Source organism: Empidonax traillii, unplaced genomic scaffold, assembly GCF_003031625.1.
Source record: "Empidonax traillii isolate 1590-97213 ecotype Southwest subspecies unplaced genomic scaffold, ASM303162v1 scaffold808:size486820, whole genome shotgun sequence".
In the NCBI taxonomy this organism is placed as follows: Eukaryota; Metazoa; Chordata; class Aves; order Passeriformes; family Tyrannidae; genus Empidonax; species Empidonax traillii.
The window spans coordinates 405513-418579 of record NW_020956001.1 but is presented as its reverse complement, the minus strand read 5'-3'; the positions used below and the strand labels follow the sequence as shown (position 1 = coordinate 418579).

General features: G+C 56.4%; 1 protein-coding gene across 3 annotated transcripts; it reads left to right on the top strand.

The window, feature by feature from the left end:
- Window positions 1–5096: 5096 nt before the first annotated feature.
- LOC114066763 (transmembrane protein 121-like) lies at window positions 5097–10685 on the top strand. 3 transcript variants are annotated; one of them, XM_027901727.1, is made up of 2 exons: window positions 5097–6586; window positions 9152–10685. In XM_027901727.1, the coding sequence occupies exons 1-2, from the start codon at window positions 6483–6485 to the stop codon at window positions 10083–10085; spliced, it is 1038 nt and encodes a 345-aa protein (XP_027757528.1). In that variant the 5' UTR covers window positions 5097–6482; the 3' UTR covers window positions 10086–10685. The 3 variants fall into 3 exon arrangements, with proteins under 3 accessions (XP_027757528.1, XP_027757529.1, XP_027757530.1); XM_027901728.1 differs by lacking the exon at window positions 5097–6586 and adding an exon at window positions 7437–7512; XM_027901729.1 differs by lacking the exon at window positions 5097–6586 and adding an exon at window positions 7938–7984.
- Window positions 10686–13067: the final 2382 nt, after the last annotated feature.

Below are 13067 nucleotides of genomic sequence, written 5' to 3'. Positions count from 1 at the left end.
CGCCGGAGGCCCCGCGGCGGGGCCCGACCCGAGCGCGCCGCCCGTCGCCGCCGCCGTCGCCGCCGCCATGGCCGCCATCCCTCCCCGCCGCCGCCGCCGCCGCTGGCGCTGGGGGGCGGCGCGAGCCCCTCGCCTCAGCGCCGGCCTCCGCCCCGGCGCGCGAGCGCGCGCCCGCTCGCTCGCTCGCGGCCCGTGGCCAATCAGAGCGCAGCCGGGGCTCGGGCACGAGCCAACCGGAGCGGGGAGCAAGGGCGGGGACCGGGGCAGGTGGCGAGCGGCCAATCGGAGCCCCCGGGGAGGGAGGCGGGCGCGGAGCGGCCGGGCACCCAATCGGAGGGGCCGGTGGGGCGGGGCCGGCCAATGGGAGCGGAGCCGGGGCCGCTGCGGGGCGGGGGAGCACGCGGCGTCGCTCCCCCCGAAATGCGCCGGCCCCGCCCCGCGGGAGCGCGCGCAGGGGCGCGGCCGAGCGCGCGCGCTTCGGCCCGAGGCTGATCCGCGCGTCCGTCCGTCCGTCCGTCCTTCCCTTCGTCCATCCTTCCATCCGTCCGTCCATCCGTCTGTCCGTGCCCCCTTCCCTCCCACCGATCCCGGGCGGGGGCGGGAGATCCCCGGGGCCGGCTCACAGCCTCGGCCGTGCGTGAGCTGCTGTACCGGGGGTGGTGGCGGGGACATCCCACTGGAGGTCCCTGCGGGGATGGCGAGCCCGTGGAATGCCGCGTGGAAGGGGGGTGTCCTCCGCGGGGTAAGCAGCTAGCGAGAGGGCCTGAGGAGGAACAGGGCAGATAGACCCGCGGGCATGGTGGGTTGAAGCTGAAAGGAAACTGAGAGCTTCAACTGATTATTTCCTCGAAACCCCTGGGAACTCTTAAGGGAACAGGCTGCAGGGAGAGCCAGAGAAATCCACTTCAATCACAATGAACATCTCTCCAGGGGAATCGCAGCTAAAAGAGGAACCTAATCAGCCAGAAACTGCAAGTGGTGGCTGTGATGAGCAAAGGCCATTTGTGATCTGGGGACCATGCCCAGAGCTTCAACAACTCTGAGGAAGCATCACAGATTGTAGTGTGGCATAGCTGCAAGGCAGAGCATCCTTAGGGCCAGCACAGTTTGCAGGGACAGAGCTGAGGGCAAGCTTGTGGTATAGCAGCTGGGCAAGTGCTTTGCTGTGGTTCTGTTCTAGCAGAAAGCATGAAGGTTCCCCTCCTGGACCTCCCCTCCAGCAGGGCCTTAGCAGATGATCTGTCTGAAATGGCTCTACCTCAAAAAAATTGGAAAGGAACATCAGAATGTCAGAGAAATCAGAAATTAAATCATCAGAGGAGGGTGGTGCTGGGTGAGGGCTCCTGATAGGAGGCAGAGATGAACCAAGAGTTGCAGTGCTCTTCACTGAAAACTATCTGAAAGAAATGGCCAAGCTCAGTTCACCTAGCAGTGACAGAGTTCCCATGGATGCAGTTACTCCTGGCAGACTGTAAAATGTGGCTCATGCCACTTGGGAAGTGACAGCGGCACAAACGTGCAAAGCAGCCTAAGACATTCATTGTTTCTACCGTGAATCTTGAGTACAGCACTGATGTTTTCAGAATGTTCTCGGTAAACATTTCAGGGGCACTTGAATACTGATGTCTAGTTTGTAGCCTGTCTTTTGGACCTCTTGTTTTTACTGTGTTTGTCAGTTTTACATTTCCTCTGCTGCTGAGCTTCACGTTTCTTGGTAGCATGCTGGTATTCACATCAGGTCTCCGTTTGACTAGATGAATAATTTGAACCATCATCAAACTCTTACTTCTTGCTCCCTGCCCACCTTCCGAGCCTATTTCTGCATTTGATGAATGGCAGAGATCCCAGCAGTTGCTCAGACCTCCCGACTTACTTACAAAACAGCGCGATTGCTGCTTCGGTGCATTTTCTGTCCTTTAAGCAAGTCATTAATGCACTAGAGGACCTTTGCTTTCATCCTTGACAGCCGTGGTTCTCTAAGAATATTTGCTAAGAGATCTTAGCAGAGGCCTTTGTGGAAGACCAACTGGATCAAGGATGAGCTGCATTTTCATAGCATTCTGCCAATGAGTGTGGAAACCTTGTTTTTGCAGCAGGAGAAAGTCACACAATGGTCACGGTCTTATCTCAGCATTGTCACCCGTCTAGTTAGATCCCCGCTGGCTTAAATAGGTATCACCATGGCCTTTCCCCAAAAGCAGCTGACCGCTCCAGAGAACCTTCCTAGATCTGGGGGCTTGATTCATCCCTAGAAAACCCATTGCAATCCTTACCCAGGTGTTTGATTTCATCCATTTCTTTCCAGTCTGAGTCACCATTCCTGGCTTTTTGTGTGGTACTTTAATAACATTGAGTGCTCCAGGTTTTCAGGGATGCACTTTTCTGAAAAAACAAGCAGGGAATTTTTCTTTCCCCTGCATCATTGTGAAAGAAAGATGTTGGAAGGGGGAGGGTGGTTTGGCTAGGGTGATTCACACACACAAAAGAATTGGCCGACAGCCCACATTCCAGGTTGATAGCCCTCAGAAGATTAGGGGGGGGGGGGAAGTGATGGGTTTTTTTCTCCTCGGGAAATGGCAGGTCACTCAACTTTTGCCCTGATTCAGGGAGGGGATGTGCGTGGAGGGATTCCGGGGTTTGTTTTGTTTTTCGGCGGGGTCATCTGCCTGCTTCTGGCCCCGGTCCACCTACATTCTCCTGCACCCTGTTCTGCCCCCAGCCTGGATTTGTTCAGATTTCATCGGAGAGGCTTGGCCCTTCTGTGAAGGAACCTTTGGGGGACCCCCGGCCAGAGCCAGCTGCTGACAACGTTAGTCTGTAGGAAGAGCCCTTTTTTTTTTTTTTTTTAATCCCTTTTTCCCCTTCCCCTTCTCGATGAGGGGGGAGATCTCCATTTCGGCTTCTCCCGGGGCCGCCACACCGCGACCGCCAGAGCCCAACAGCAGCCTTAGCCAGCCAGCACAGAGCAACTGCAGGCTCTGCTCCTCCAGTGACCCAACAGCGCCCCCCGATCGTGGTTAGAATTGCACCAAAAGGCGGCAAGTACTGAACTGGGGTGTTTTTTGAAGGGAACTTTGGCTGCAGAATTATTTAGATGTTTTTGTGTTCTTTTGTTGTTCTGCCAATACACAGTAAGGGCTCTTATCTTTTCTTTCTCCATACTTCCTCCATTGGAGCCTCTTAATTTCGAATTTACAATTGCTTGGAGGGAGGAGCTTGGTCTTCCTCATAGCTCATCCTCCTTAGCAAAACACTTCAGTCTCATTACACTGAGACACCGTAGCACCCCCAGCACCACGGGGTGAGCCCCTCTCAGCTCTGCATTGCCCAGGGCACAGCAGAAGGAGCGTGTGCTGGGCCTGGTACCTGAGAATGGCACAACTTTTCACCGCTCTGGGCTGGGGCTGCTGGCAGCAGATGCCTGCAGGTTGTGGCAATGAGGGAGAAAACATGGCTTTTAACACAAAAGGTGCTCTTATAGCTAAAACCATGACAGCTTGAGAGGGATGTCTGTACTCAACAGAAATGCTCTGCTCCAGAGCAGCTGCTGTGTCTTGCTGCACCTCAACCTTGTTCGGGGGCAAAGATGACATGTGGCTCTTCCAGGAACAGTGTGGTTGAGAAAAGTGATGGCCCAAAGGGATCAGGTGTCCTCCTAAGACTTGACCAACACATAGGGGCACACTGTGGCACCTTGTCTGTCCAGGGCAAAGGTACTGGCTGCTATGATGTCTCTAAACGGTGTTGAAGTGCTGGGTGTGCTCGTGGGCATGGTCTATTTGGATAGCAGTGACACATTAAAAAAAAAGAAAAAAAAGTAAAAGGGCTTTTCTGGAGGCAGATTTCAAACTGGTTACCTGGACGTTAAGGAGCAAGGGTTCCTTGCTTCCCTGATGTGCTCAAGGCTCATATCCACAATGAGGCAAACAGCTGGTGCTTGGCACACAGAAAGGTCTCAGTGTAAGAGGAGGTGGGGACACAGTTGAATGTGATGGCACACATTTGGGACACACAGACCAGCCAGGACACCCTCCCCACCTCATCGAAGGGCACAAGCACGGCAGTGGAGGAGGGACCAGAAGCAGCCAGATGACGTGGCCGAAAACAAAACTAACTCAGAACCTTTCTACACACACACACACTCCCTGAGTCAGGGCAAAGGTGGGGTGCCTACCGTTCTGGAGGAGGGGAAAAAACTTACCTCCCACCCCCCAGTCTTCTGAGGGCCATCAGCCTGGAATGCAGGCTGCAGCCAGTTCTTTTGTGTGTGTCAATCACCCCAGCCAAAAAAAACCACCTTCCCTCTCTCTCATTCAACATCTCTCTTTCATAATGATGCAGGGGAAAGAAAAAAAATCCCACTCGTTTGTTTTTTTTTGAACAAGTAAACCTATGACAGGTGGCTGAGGCTGGAGGGTGTATGGAGGATATTAGGGGAGGACTCTGGCCTCGGGGCCTGGAGGGGACAGAGAGATGCTGCTGGTCACACACTTCCCTCCCCATGCCAACGAGCCAGGAGTGTGTCTTTGTCCTGAGCAGACTGTGTAGGTTTGCACTGGTCCCCGATGGTGGTGGCCTACACAGCCATTCCCGGGCTGGCCCCACATCCAGCCCAGCCTCTGGGCCCCAGGACAGTTGCTACATCACCGGTGCTTGGGCTGCTGGTCCCTGCTCTGCCACTTGGGTAGTGGACCTTGTGAAGGGCTGGGGTGGCTGCAGGATTTGTGTGCTCCAGATTCAATGCTAAAAGCCTTAATTTTCAAAATCATTATGAGCCCAGGCTACCAGGATTGCATGTGTTACCAACTATTGTGTTCCCCTCTAGGTACAACCAGGTGGTCCAGCATGAATGCTCTACCACAGCTTCCCACTAAGTGCCCCTTAACTTGCTGTTTTTCTATTGATAGTCCTTTCACTCTCCCTCTGAGTTGCTTCCTGCATAAGTAGCAGCACCCACTCTCTGTACCATCAAGGTGTGTGATACTGCATGTAACTGTGTTTGAAATCAAGGTTTTCCAAGAGATACTATTTTTTCAGAGGCCCAGCTTGCACCCCAAAGGACATTGTCACCATCGCTTAGCTCTATTCCCTCCACTCTGTATTTTTGACAAATAGTTCCCTGAATTGACTCTATATTAATTCGTTTTTCCTACTTGTCATGCCCAATTTCTTTCTTCTCCACTCTGATGTCACCTTCCAACACCTTGCTCACATTAGCCTTTTTCTGTGATGTTAAGACACCTCTTAGCACCCTGTGATCAGCTTACTCAGAAGCTGTTCCCTACTTGTTTGGAGGTTTTTTAAATTTCTTTCCTAAAAGATGCCCACCAGTTCCAGCCACTTCTTGAAACCTGTGGCCAGATTCTGGGGGCCACAAGCCTCTTTTGGAGCAGTTGAAGCTCTCAGCGTGGTCCCCACCTTGCTGCCAGCCTTTCCCCACTGCAGTCATTGCTTGCTATTCCTTGCTGACAAACTTCCTCTGCTTCCTGCAGTTCCCCTTTGAGGATGTTAACCAGACTGAAGGTTGGATTTCTGATGGATTTCTCTGTCTCTCTCCCATCAGCCTTAGAGTACATTGCTGTCACTGCCCTAGAGGGACTCTTCAGTGACAACGGTGGGGTGCAGGTGTCACAGGCAGCACAGGTCTAAGCTGAAAATGTTTTTCCAGCCAGGTCTGGAGGCAGCAGCAGCCATGGAGCAGCTATGTGCCTGGGAACCCTGGTGTACCCTCTTTGGTTTCCTTCAGTTTTGTCTCTGATACAGCTGCTTCCACATATGAACTCTGGCACCCTGGTTCTAGCATCATGTTTTAGAGAAGCACAAGTATCTGCTTTTGCTCTGGTTCCTTATTTTTATGTGCCTCGTTAAAGCAGTTCTTCACTGCTTCCCACACAAGTGTTGTCACCTCCCGTCCTAGTCTCTAGTGAAGACTCAGGGGTTTTATGATTCCAGCTCACAGATGAATCATCTTATCTTTAGCCCCACTGCTTGGTAGTTACCTCCAGCATCTCTCTCCTACCTCTGTCACATAGGTACCTCTGTGGTGTCCCACTCCCTGGGCACTCCATGGACAGAGACCCCTTGCAGCCTGCAAGAGATTGCTCTGATAGCAAGTGAGAGCTGGTGCTTCTGCATCCATTAGGAAAGAACTAGGTTTTTTTGGTGTCGGCTTGCCTTCTTGTGCCTCACACAGTGCTCTCCACTGAGGCTGAGTTGCAAGATTTCATTTTTGGAGGCAAGTTGTTTATGCTGCTTTGTTTCCCTGCTCTTTCAGCCCTTCTGGGGATCGCTGTTTATTCTAGTGCTAGGAGAATGATTCCACAGCCAAACTCTTTACCTCATTGCACCTCTGTAACCCAGAGCTCTGCTCCCTTCACACAGGCCCTCTACCTGCCTGCATCAGCTAGTCCACACTCACCATGGGACACATGAGCTAAGCCTTGATGCTGGTCCAGTGTCTCCATTTGCCACGGAGACTGTAGATGGGATTCATATGTTCTTGGTGCCACCCGAGATGCCCCAGGGCATCAGATACCTATGGATTCCAACAGGAACCTATGACTACCCTGTCAGGAACTGATGCAAGGTGAGCTGCATTTCCCCTGGCATTCTGTCACTTGCACTTGTCCTCGGTCTCAGGTCTATGCCTGGTTTTGCTCTTAGCCCATCTCCAGAGATCCAAGAGCCTCCCCATCTTCCAAAAATACACATTTACAATGAGCACTTTAAAGCCAGAAATACACTGCAAAACCTTCCCTGTGTAGTTAAGGCCTAAATCACTTAGAAGCAAGTTCCAAGTTAAATGCAATAAGCTGCTTAGGCTGATAGAAGAGCATTTGCAGAGAAGTATGTCCACCAGGGTAAGGGAAACCTTTTGCACTCCCTGGCTTGGTTTATCTGCACACAAGCCCCTGGCTGTGCCAAGCCCAGCTGTACTAGAGCCCTGGAGCTCCCAGGACCCTGCAGACAAGCAAGGCGGGGTGCCAGGTCACGGAGGTGTGTGGGTTCCCCTGCCTCCTCCACTAGTGAGGCCCCAGCAAGGAGGGGTCCCGGCCCCAGTCCCTCCTGGAGGGCAGGCAGGGCCCTTGTCAGCCCAATGTTCCCTGCGCGCCACAGGTTTTCCTGCTGGGCCGCGGCCGTGAGGGATCTGTGTCAGGCCGGGGCAGGGCGAGGGGCAGGAGGAGGCCGTGGGGCGGGAGGTTGGCCGGAGAAGGGCGAGGGTGCAGGACATGGCCCCAGGGCGGGAGCTGGTGGGGTCGGCAGGGGATCAGGAGGGAGCCCCGCTGAGGGGCCCCGGGGGCGGCGGGCAGAGGGTCCCCGGAGCAGGAGGGGCGGCGGGCGGCGCCGGGCCGGCCGGTGAGGCGGGGGCCGCCGCAGTCCCCGCCCGCCGCCCACCGGGAGGGGCCAAGCGCCGTCGCCGCAGAGCCACCGCCGCCGGGCCGCGCCGGGCGATGCCGCGCCGGGCCCGGGGCCGCCTCCGCCGCCGCCCTGCGCCCCGGGGAGCCGCCCGAGGTAAGCGGGACCCCGGGGGGCCTGCGGGCCGGGCCTCCGCGGCCGGTGGGCAGCGCCCGCCCCCGACGAGGCCCGGCCGGCGTGGGCAGGGGGCTCTGGACAGGCGGGGCCGGGGGCGCTCGGGCACCCCGAGGGGACACGGCCCGGCGGGACGGCCCCACTCGGGCCCCGGGGTGGGCGTCCGTGCAGCGAGGCCGTGCAGAGCCGGGGTTTGGGGTACCCCCAATGTCTCCGGAGGCTCGGCAAGGCCGTGGAGTGATAGGTGGGTGAGCCCCAGCCGTGTTGCGCGCTCCAGATGTGCCACATCCGTGAGCTCGCCCCTAGCCCACCGGCCTCTGATCTCCCTGAGAGGCACCCGTGACTGGCAGGTTCAGGCTTGGCTGCCTCCCACAACATGCGAGGATGCTGCTGGGCCCAGGGATGCCCGACTGTGCCGGACACCTGCTCCCTCAGCCAGAAAGCAGGAGTTGAGGTAGCTTGTGCCCAGGGCCAGTTTCAGTACCAGGAGCATCCGTGTGCAGAGGTGACCATTAGCTGTGCAGTCTCCATCCTGCTCTCAAGCGCTTGCTCCATGGTCAAGTGCCACCCGCACACTGCCCACTGGATGACCAGGATGGTGTCCCAGTGCCCTTGCATGGCCCAGGTGTGGCTGAGGCGGGCTCTGCGTGGGCAGCCATCGTGCAGCACTGTGCCACACAGTCATCAGCCCAGCTTCATCCTCCATTTCATCCGGGGGGCTGGCTCCCCTCCAGAGCAGCTGCTGAGTTGTGCCTGGCGAGGCCCCGACTCTGTCCTCCCTCTCTGCCTCTGACAGCAGCTGCCTGCAGCTGTGCTTGGTCAGGGGGAGGGAGTCTGACAGTCCTGGTGACAGTCCAAGGCAGGCAGGGTCCTTTTGGGGATGGTGCTTTGCTCTGCCCCAGCCCAGGAAAGCTGAGCATCCCGACAAAATTGAGGGCCTGTTGCAGAGCTCCTTGTGTCTTGGAGCTGTGGGCTGGTGTTGCTTTTTCTTGCTTTCAATTTATGGTGTTGGGGCAGGGTGGGAATGGGCAAACAGCTCTTGGGGACCATGAACCTGAAGGAAACTGAATATTGGGCTGATTCCTTCCCTCCCACCCCACAGGACAGCTGAGAATAACGAGACTAAAAAGAACAGTCCTGGATCATAGCAGTTAAGGGCCTGCTTGGGTTAAATGCATAGTTGTGATCTTATGTGCCTTGGGGGGGGAAATATAACCAGTGTCCCCAGATGGAAAGTCCCATGGAAAATAAGGCACATATCCTTCAGGGTGGCAGAGACTGTCAGCCAGTGTGATGAGCTACCAGAAGATGCAGTGGCATCCCAAATGCTTGAAGTGTCCCAAGTGTCCAGCCTGTCCCAGTATGTGCAGCCTAGGAACTGGGCTTCAGACATCATGTGCCACCAGGATGGCCCGGTCAGGAGTCTCAGGAGCACTTTGGCTAGAAGTCTGCAGGTTTGGAACAAACCAGGCACATAGGATGGTTGAAATCTATGAACATACCCCCCTCCCTTCTTTCAGCCATCCACAGCTGTTGGGGAGAGGGCAGCAGAAGGGCGCCCAAGGGTGAGGATAGGAAATCTCAGCAACTCCCTGACAATCCTGCCTGTTCCTCTGTGCAGGATGGTTCCCCCACCGCCTGTCAGCAAGCCCCACGTGTGCCTCTCCACTGTGCTCATCATGACCAGCCTCGTCCTCATGGATGCCTACCTGGTGGAGCAGAGCCAGGGCTCCAGGAAGTTGGGCATCTGTGTCATGGTGGCAGTGGGTGACTTGTGCTTCCTGCTGGTCCTCCGCTATGTGGCCATCTGGGTCGGAGCAGAGGTAAAGACAGCTAAGCGGGGCTATGCCATGATCCTCTGGTTCCTGTATGTCTTCGTTCTGGAGATCAAAGTCTACTTTGTGTACCAGAATTATAAAGCTGACCGGAAAAGCTTGGATCTCATAGCCCGCAAAGCATTGACCTTGCTGCTCTCCATCTGCATCCCAGCCCTCTACGTGTTGTTGGTGGCCACAGAGCACATGGAGTATGTCAGAACATTCAAGAAGAAGGAAGATCTCCGCAACCGCCTCTTCTGGGTCATTGTGGACATGCTGGATGTGCTGGACATCCAGGCCAACCTGTGGGAGCCTCAGAAGAAGGGGCTGCCACTCTGGGCCGAGGGCATCATGTTCTTCTACTGCTACATCTTGCTGCTGGTCCTCCCGTGCGTGTCCCTGTGTGAGATCAGCATGCAGGGCATTGGCATCGTGCCGCACCGGATGATGCTGTACCCCATGCTGAGCATGCTCACTGTAAACATCACCACCATCTTCATCCGAGGCAGCAATATGATCTTCTTCAGGGACGCCCGGGTCTCCAGCATCTTCATGGGCAAAAACATGCTGGCCATTGGGATGAAGGTCTGTATGTTTGTGCAGTACCAGCGGCACCAGCACCACACACCCCCGGGGCCAGACCTACAGCACAGTGAGCCAGCCCAAGTGCCCACAGGGCTGCGCAAGTCCCGGGACCAGCCTGCCTGCCCCGAGGAGCTGGCCCGGGACAACACGTGACAAGCCGGCAGGAGCTACAGCCTGGGCACCACCATGCCTGGCCGTACCTACAAACCAGAGGCAGGCTGCTGAGCTCCCCGCCTGGACAGAGGGCAACGGCCCTGCTCCCTCCCTCCCAGAGCGAAGCTGCTCGGGGCCCCGAGGGTCGCATGGCGAGGGCCCCCTGTAATGGCCTCCGTAAGGCTGCAGAGCAGTTTGAGACCTCAGCACCACACCAAGTGAAACAGGCAGCAGAGCAGAGGAGGAGGCCAGGGTTGCCTGCCAGGTGTTGTGTCTGGCTGGGGCCAGGCAGCCCTATCTTGTGCCAGGCTCCCCCACCAGTGCTCCCCATACAGCACTGCCCTCTGGCCAGGCAGGGCACCACACAGGGACACAGCAGGTCACCTGCTTTGCTGTTGTGGTTGGCCCTGGCTCTGGTGTGGTCCTTGGCAGCAACCTGCTCCTCGCTGTGTAAGCCAAGGTCCCTATGCACGGGGAGCAAGGCCTAGGCCTTCCCCTGCTGTCACCCCTCTCAGCCAGCTGCAGGCCTGGGGGACCCAGAGAGGGGTGACTGTCCTTTTTTGTATCACCCTCTTTGCAATAAAAGACCTGAGCCCTGCAGCCTTCTCATGTGTGTGTCCCTGCCAGCAGGCAGATCCCCCCGCTGCTCCTGTGGGTGCATGTCCCTTGTATGCCTGTAAGTCCAGCTGCAGAGCATGTGGAGAGGCTCCCTCAGTGACCACCTAGGCCTGGGGAGAGCATCCCAGATACCTGGGTCTGAAGCCATTCCTCCTTGCCCGCACTTAGGAGAGGAGAGGCAGGTCCTTGTGAGAGTCAGGTGGGCTCTGAGGGTGTCACTGGGGGGGTAGGTGTGGCAGCTTTGTCAGTCACCACTGCATGTGCAACCAGCTGCAGTTACATCAACTGCTACCAGTCGTGCTCGGGGACACCCATAGCAAGTCCCCACACTCCACCTGGAGGGACATCAGTGCAGGTCTGGCAGGGACACATTGCCTGAATCACTTTAGAAACAAGGAAAATAACCCAGCTACTTGAGGCTGGGAGGCTACAGGAAAGAGCAGCTCCCTGGCAGTAGGAGGCTCCGTGGAGATGGTGGAAGCATCTCCTCTTGGAGCTGGTGTTGCCATGCTGCTGCCCGCTCAAATACCCAGCGACACCTCACCACTGGCTGAGTTGGGCAATGCCCCAGGACTTCCCCTGCTGCGGGGTGCTGGGCCCAGGAGCTGCACGTACAGAGGCCAGCAGGCTCACTCCTCACTATTAACGTGCAGAGCAGAGGCGGGTGACATCCCAGCGAGGATGCTCTCCTTGCAGGCTGTCTGGTTTTAAAAACTCAGCGGGGAGAAAAGAAGTTAAGACTGCTCAAGCCACCCCTTACAATGGTGGAGGGGGAAAACAAAAAAAACCCCAAAACTGCGAGAGGTTAAAAAACGTTAGTCACAATTTTACTGAGGTAAAACAAATAACAATATAGAGGAAAAAGAATGGTTTACCCACAAAACCAACAGAGGTAAAAAATTGTTACGTGCCCCCCACCCCGAGGGCAAAACCAAAAGAAATGGTTCCCTTTCCCCCTGCGCCGGCCCCACGTGGCCCAGGGGAACAAAGAAAACACTGTGGCGAACGAATCCCCACGGTCCGACGCCCTCCCCAACCAGGCAAAAACCACGGGGGAAACACGGACAAAACAGAAACCTGGAAGGAGTTATGCTGCCGAGGTGCTGGCGTGGGTCCCGGTGCAGCGGCGGCGTGGGCGCAGGGGCCTCTTAGTTGCCGGCTGTGCGCCTGGAAAAAGCGGCGGTGGCAAAAACGCGTCGGCGGATTTCAAAAGCGGGAAGCTGCGATCCGCTAAGGGATTGCGCAAACCCCGGGAGCGGCGTGCGGTCCAGGGCCGCCCGCTCCTTCTGAAGGTGCGGAAACTCCGCTTCCAGTAGCCGCGGCGGCTTTCTCTTTGTATTGAGCAACCACACAGTCTTGGGACCCCCGATCTTACATCCTCTCTCCAGAGCCGGGATGTAGCAGGCGGCGGCACGGTGCAGGGTCTCTCGGTGCCTGCAAAAATAGCTGCGGAGAGACTCCGTCGGGACGGGGCCACTCCCTCCCTTTGGAGGAGCAGCAGACGGCATTCCCGGTGGCACCGAGAAGCCATACGGTCTCCGGGATCCCAGTCCTGCATCCTTGCTCCTGCGGAGCACGCCACGAGCACCTCACAACCTAGGACCACCTGAATTTCCACTGGCTCGGCGTGTTTATCGTGGAAACCACGCCCGCTCGCTGTGATGCGGGTGTATTGAATATTCAACACTAAAGCTCCACCCCTTTGCTTTGTAACCATAACACAGTAAGACACACAGGCCTCAGCAGGAAGATGCCCTTTGGCTCCAGAGGGGCAGGAGGACAAAGCAGGACCACTTTGGGGGTCTTCCTGTACAGGAACTATGAGCACCAGGGCATGGGGACACGTACTCAGAAATGCTTGAGGAATGCCACATGGCCCCTCAGCAAGGCTGTGGCAGCAGGTCTCAAGCCAAGCTGGCACATCCCATTTCTACTGCCTTCCCCCAGTCCCCTTAAGACCTGTCACCACAGCATCACCCACAGGAACTGCAGTGGAAGCAGGTGCTTTAGCAACAGCATCAGGCCCACTGAGCTGCTCACTGTTCCATGTTTTGCTTATATCAAGGCCTGTCCCCTGGCCCCACACAACTGTGGCCCACCCACACACAGCACAGCAGTGCCCAGGCAATGCCCTGTCCTCCAGAGCCAAGGCACTCTCACAGCACCCACTCCGACCTGTCAGACAGGGATCATCCAAGTCACCTCCTTATCAGCACAACCACAGCAGACAGGGGCAACCCGAGCAAGGAGAAACATGAGAGCTGGTTCCCCTAAGTTCTAACACTTTTGACTGTAACAGCACCAATTCTGGGAATAAAGGAAAACCAGTATTTTATTTCATACAGGATCAGTTTCCCAGAAGTA

Excerpts from the sequence above, each read along its gene's own strand:
- LOC114066763 (XM_027901727.1), top strand. The coding sequence starts at position 6,483 with ATGGGATTCATATGTTCTTGGTGCCACCCGAGATGCCCCAGGGCATCA. Across the intron at positions 6,587-9,151 it reads CTGTCAGGAACTGATGCAAG|GATGGTTCCCCCACCGCCTG; the intron begins GTGAGCTGCATT and ends TCCTCTGTGCAG.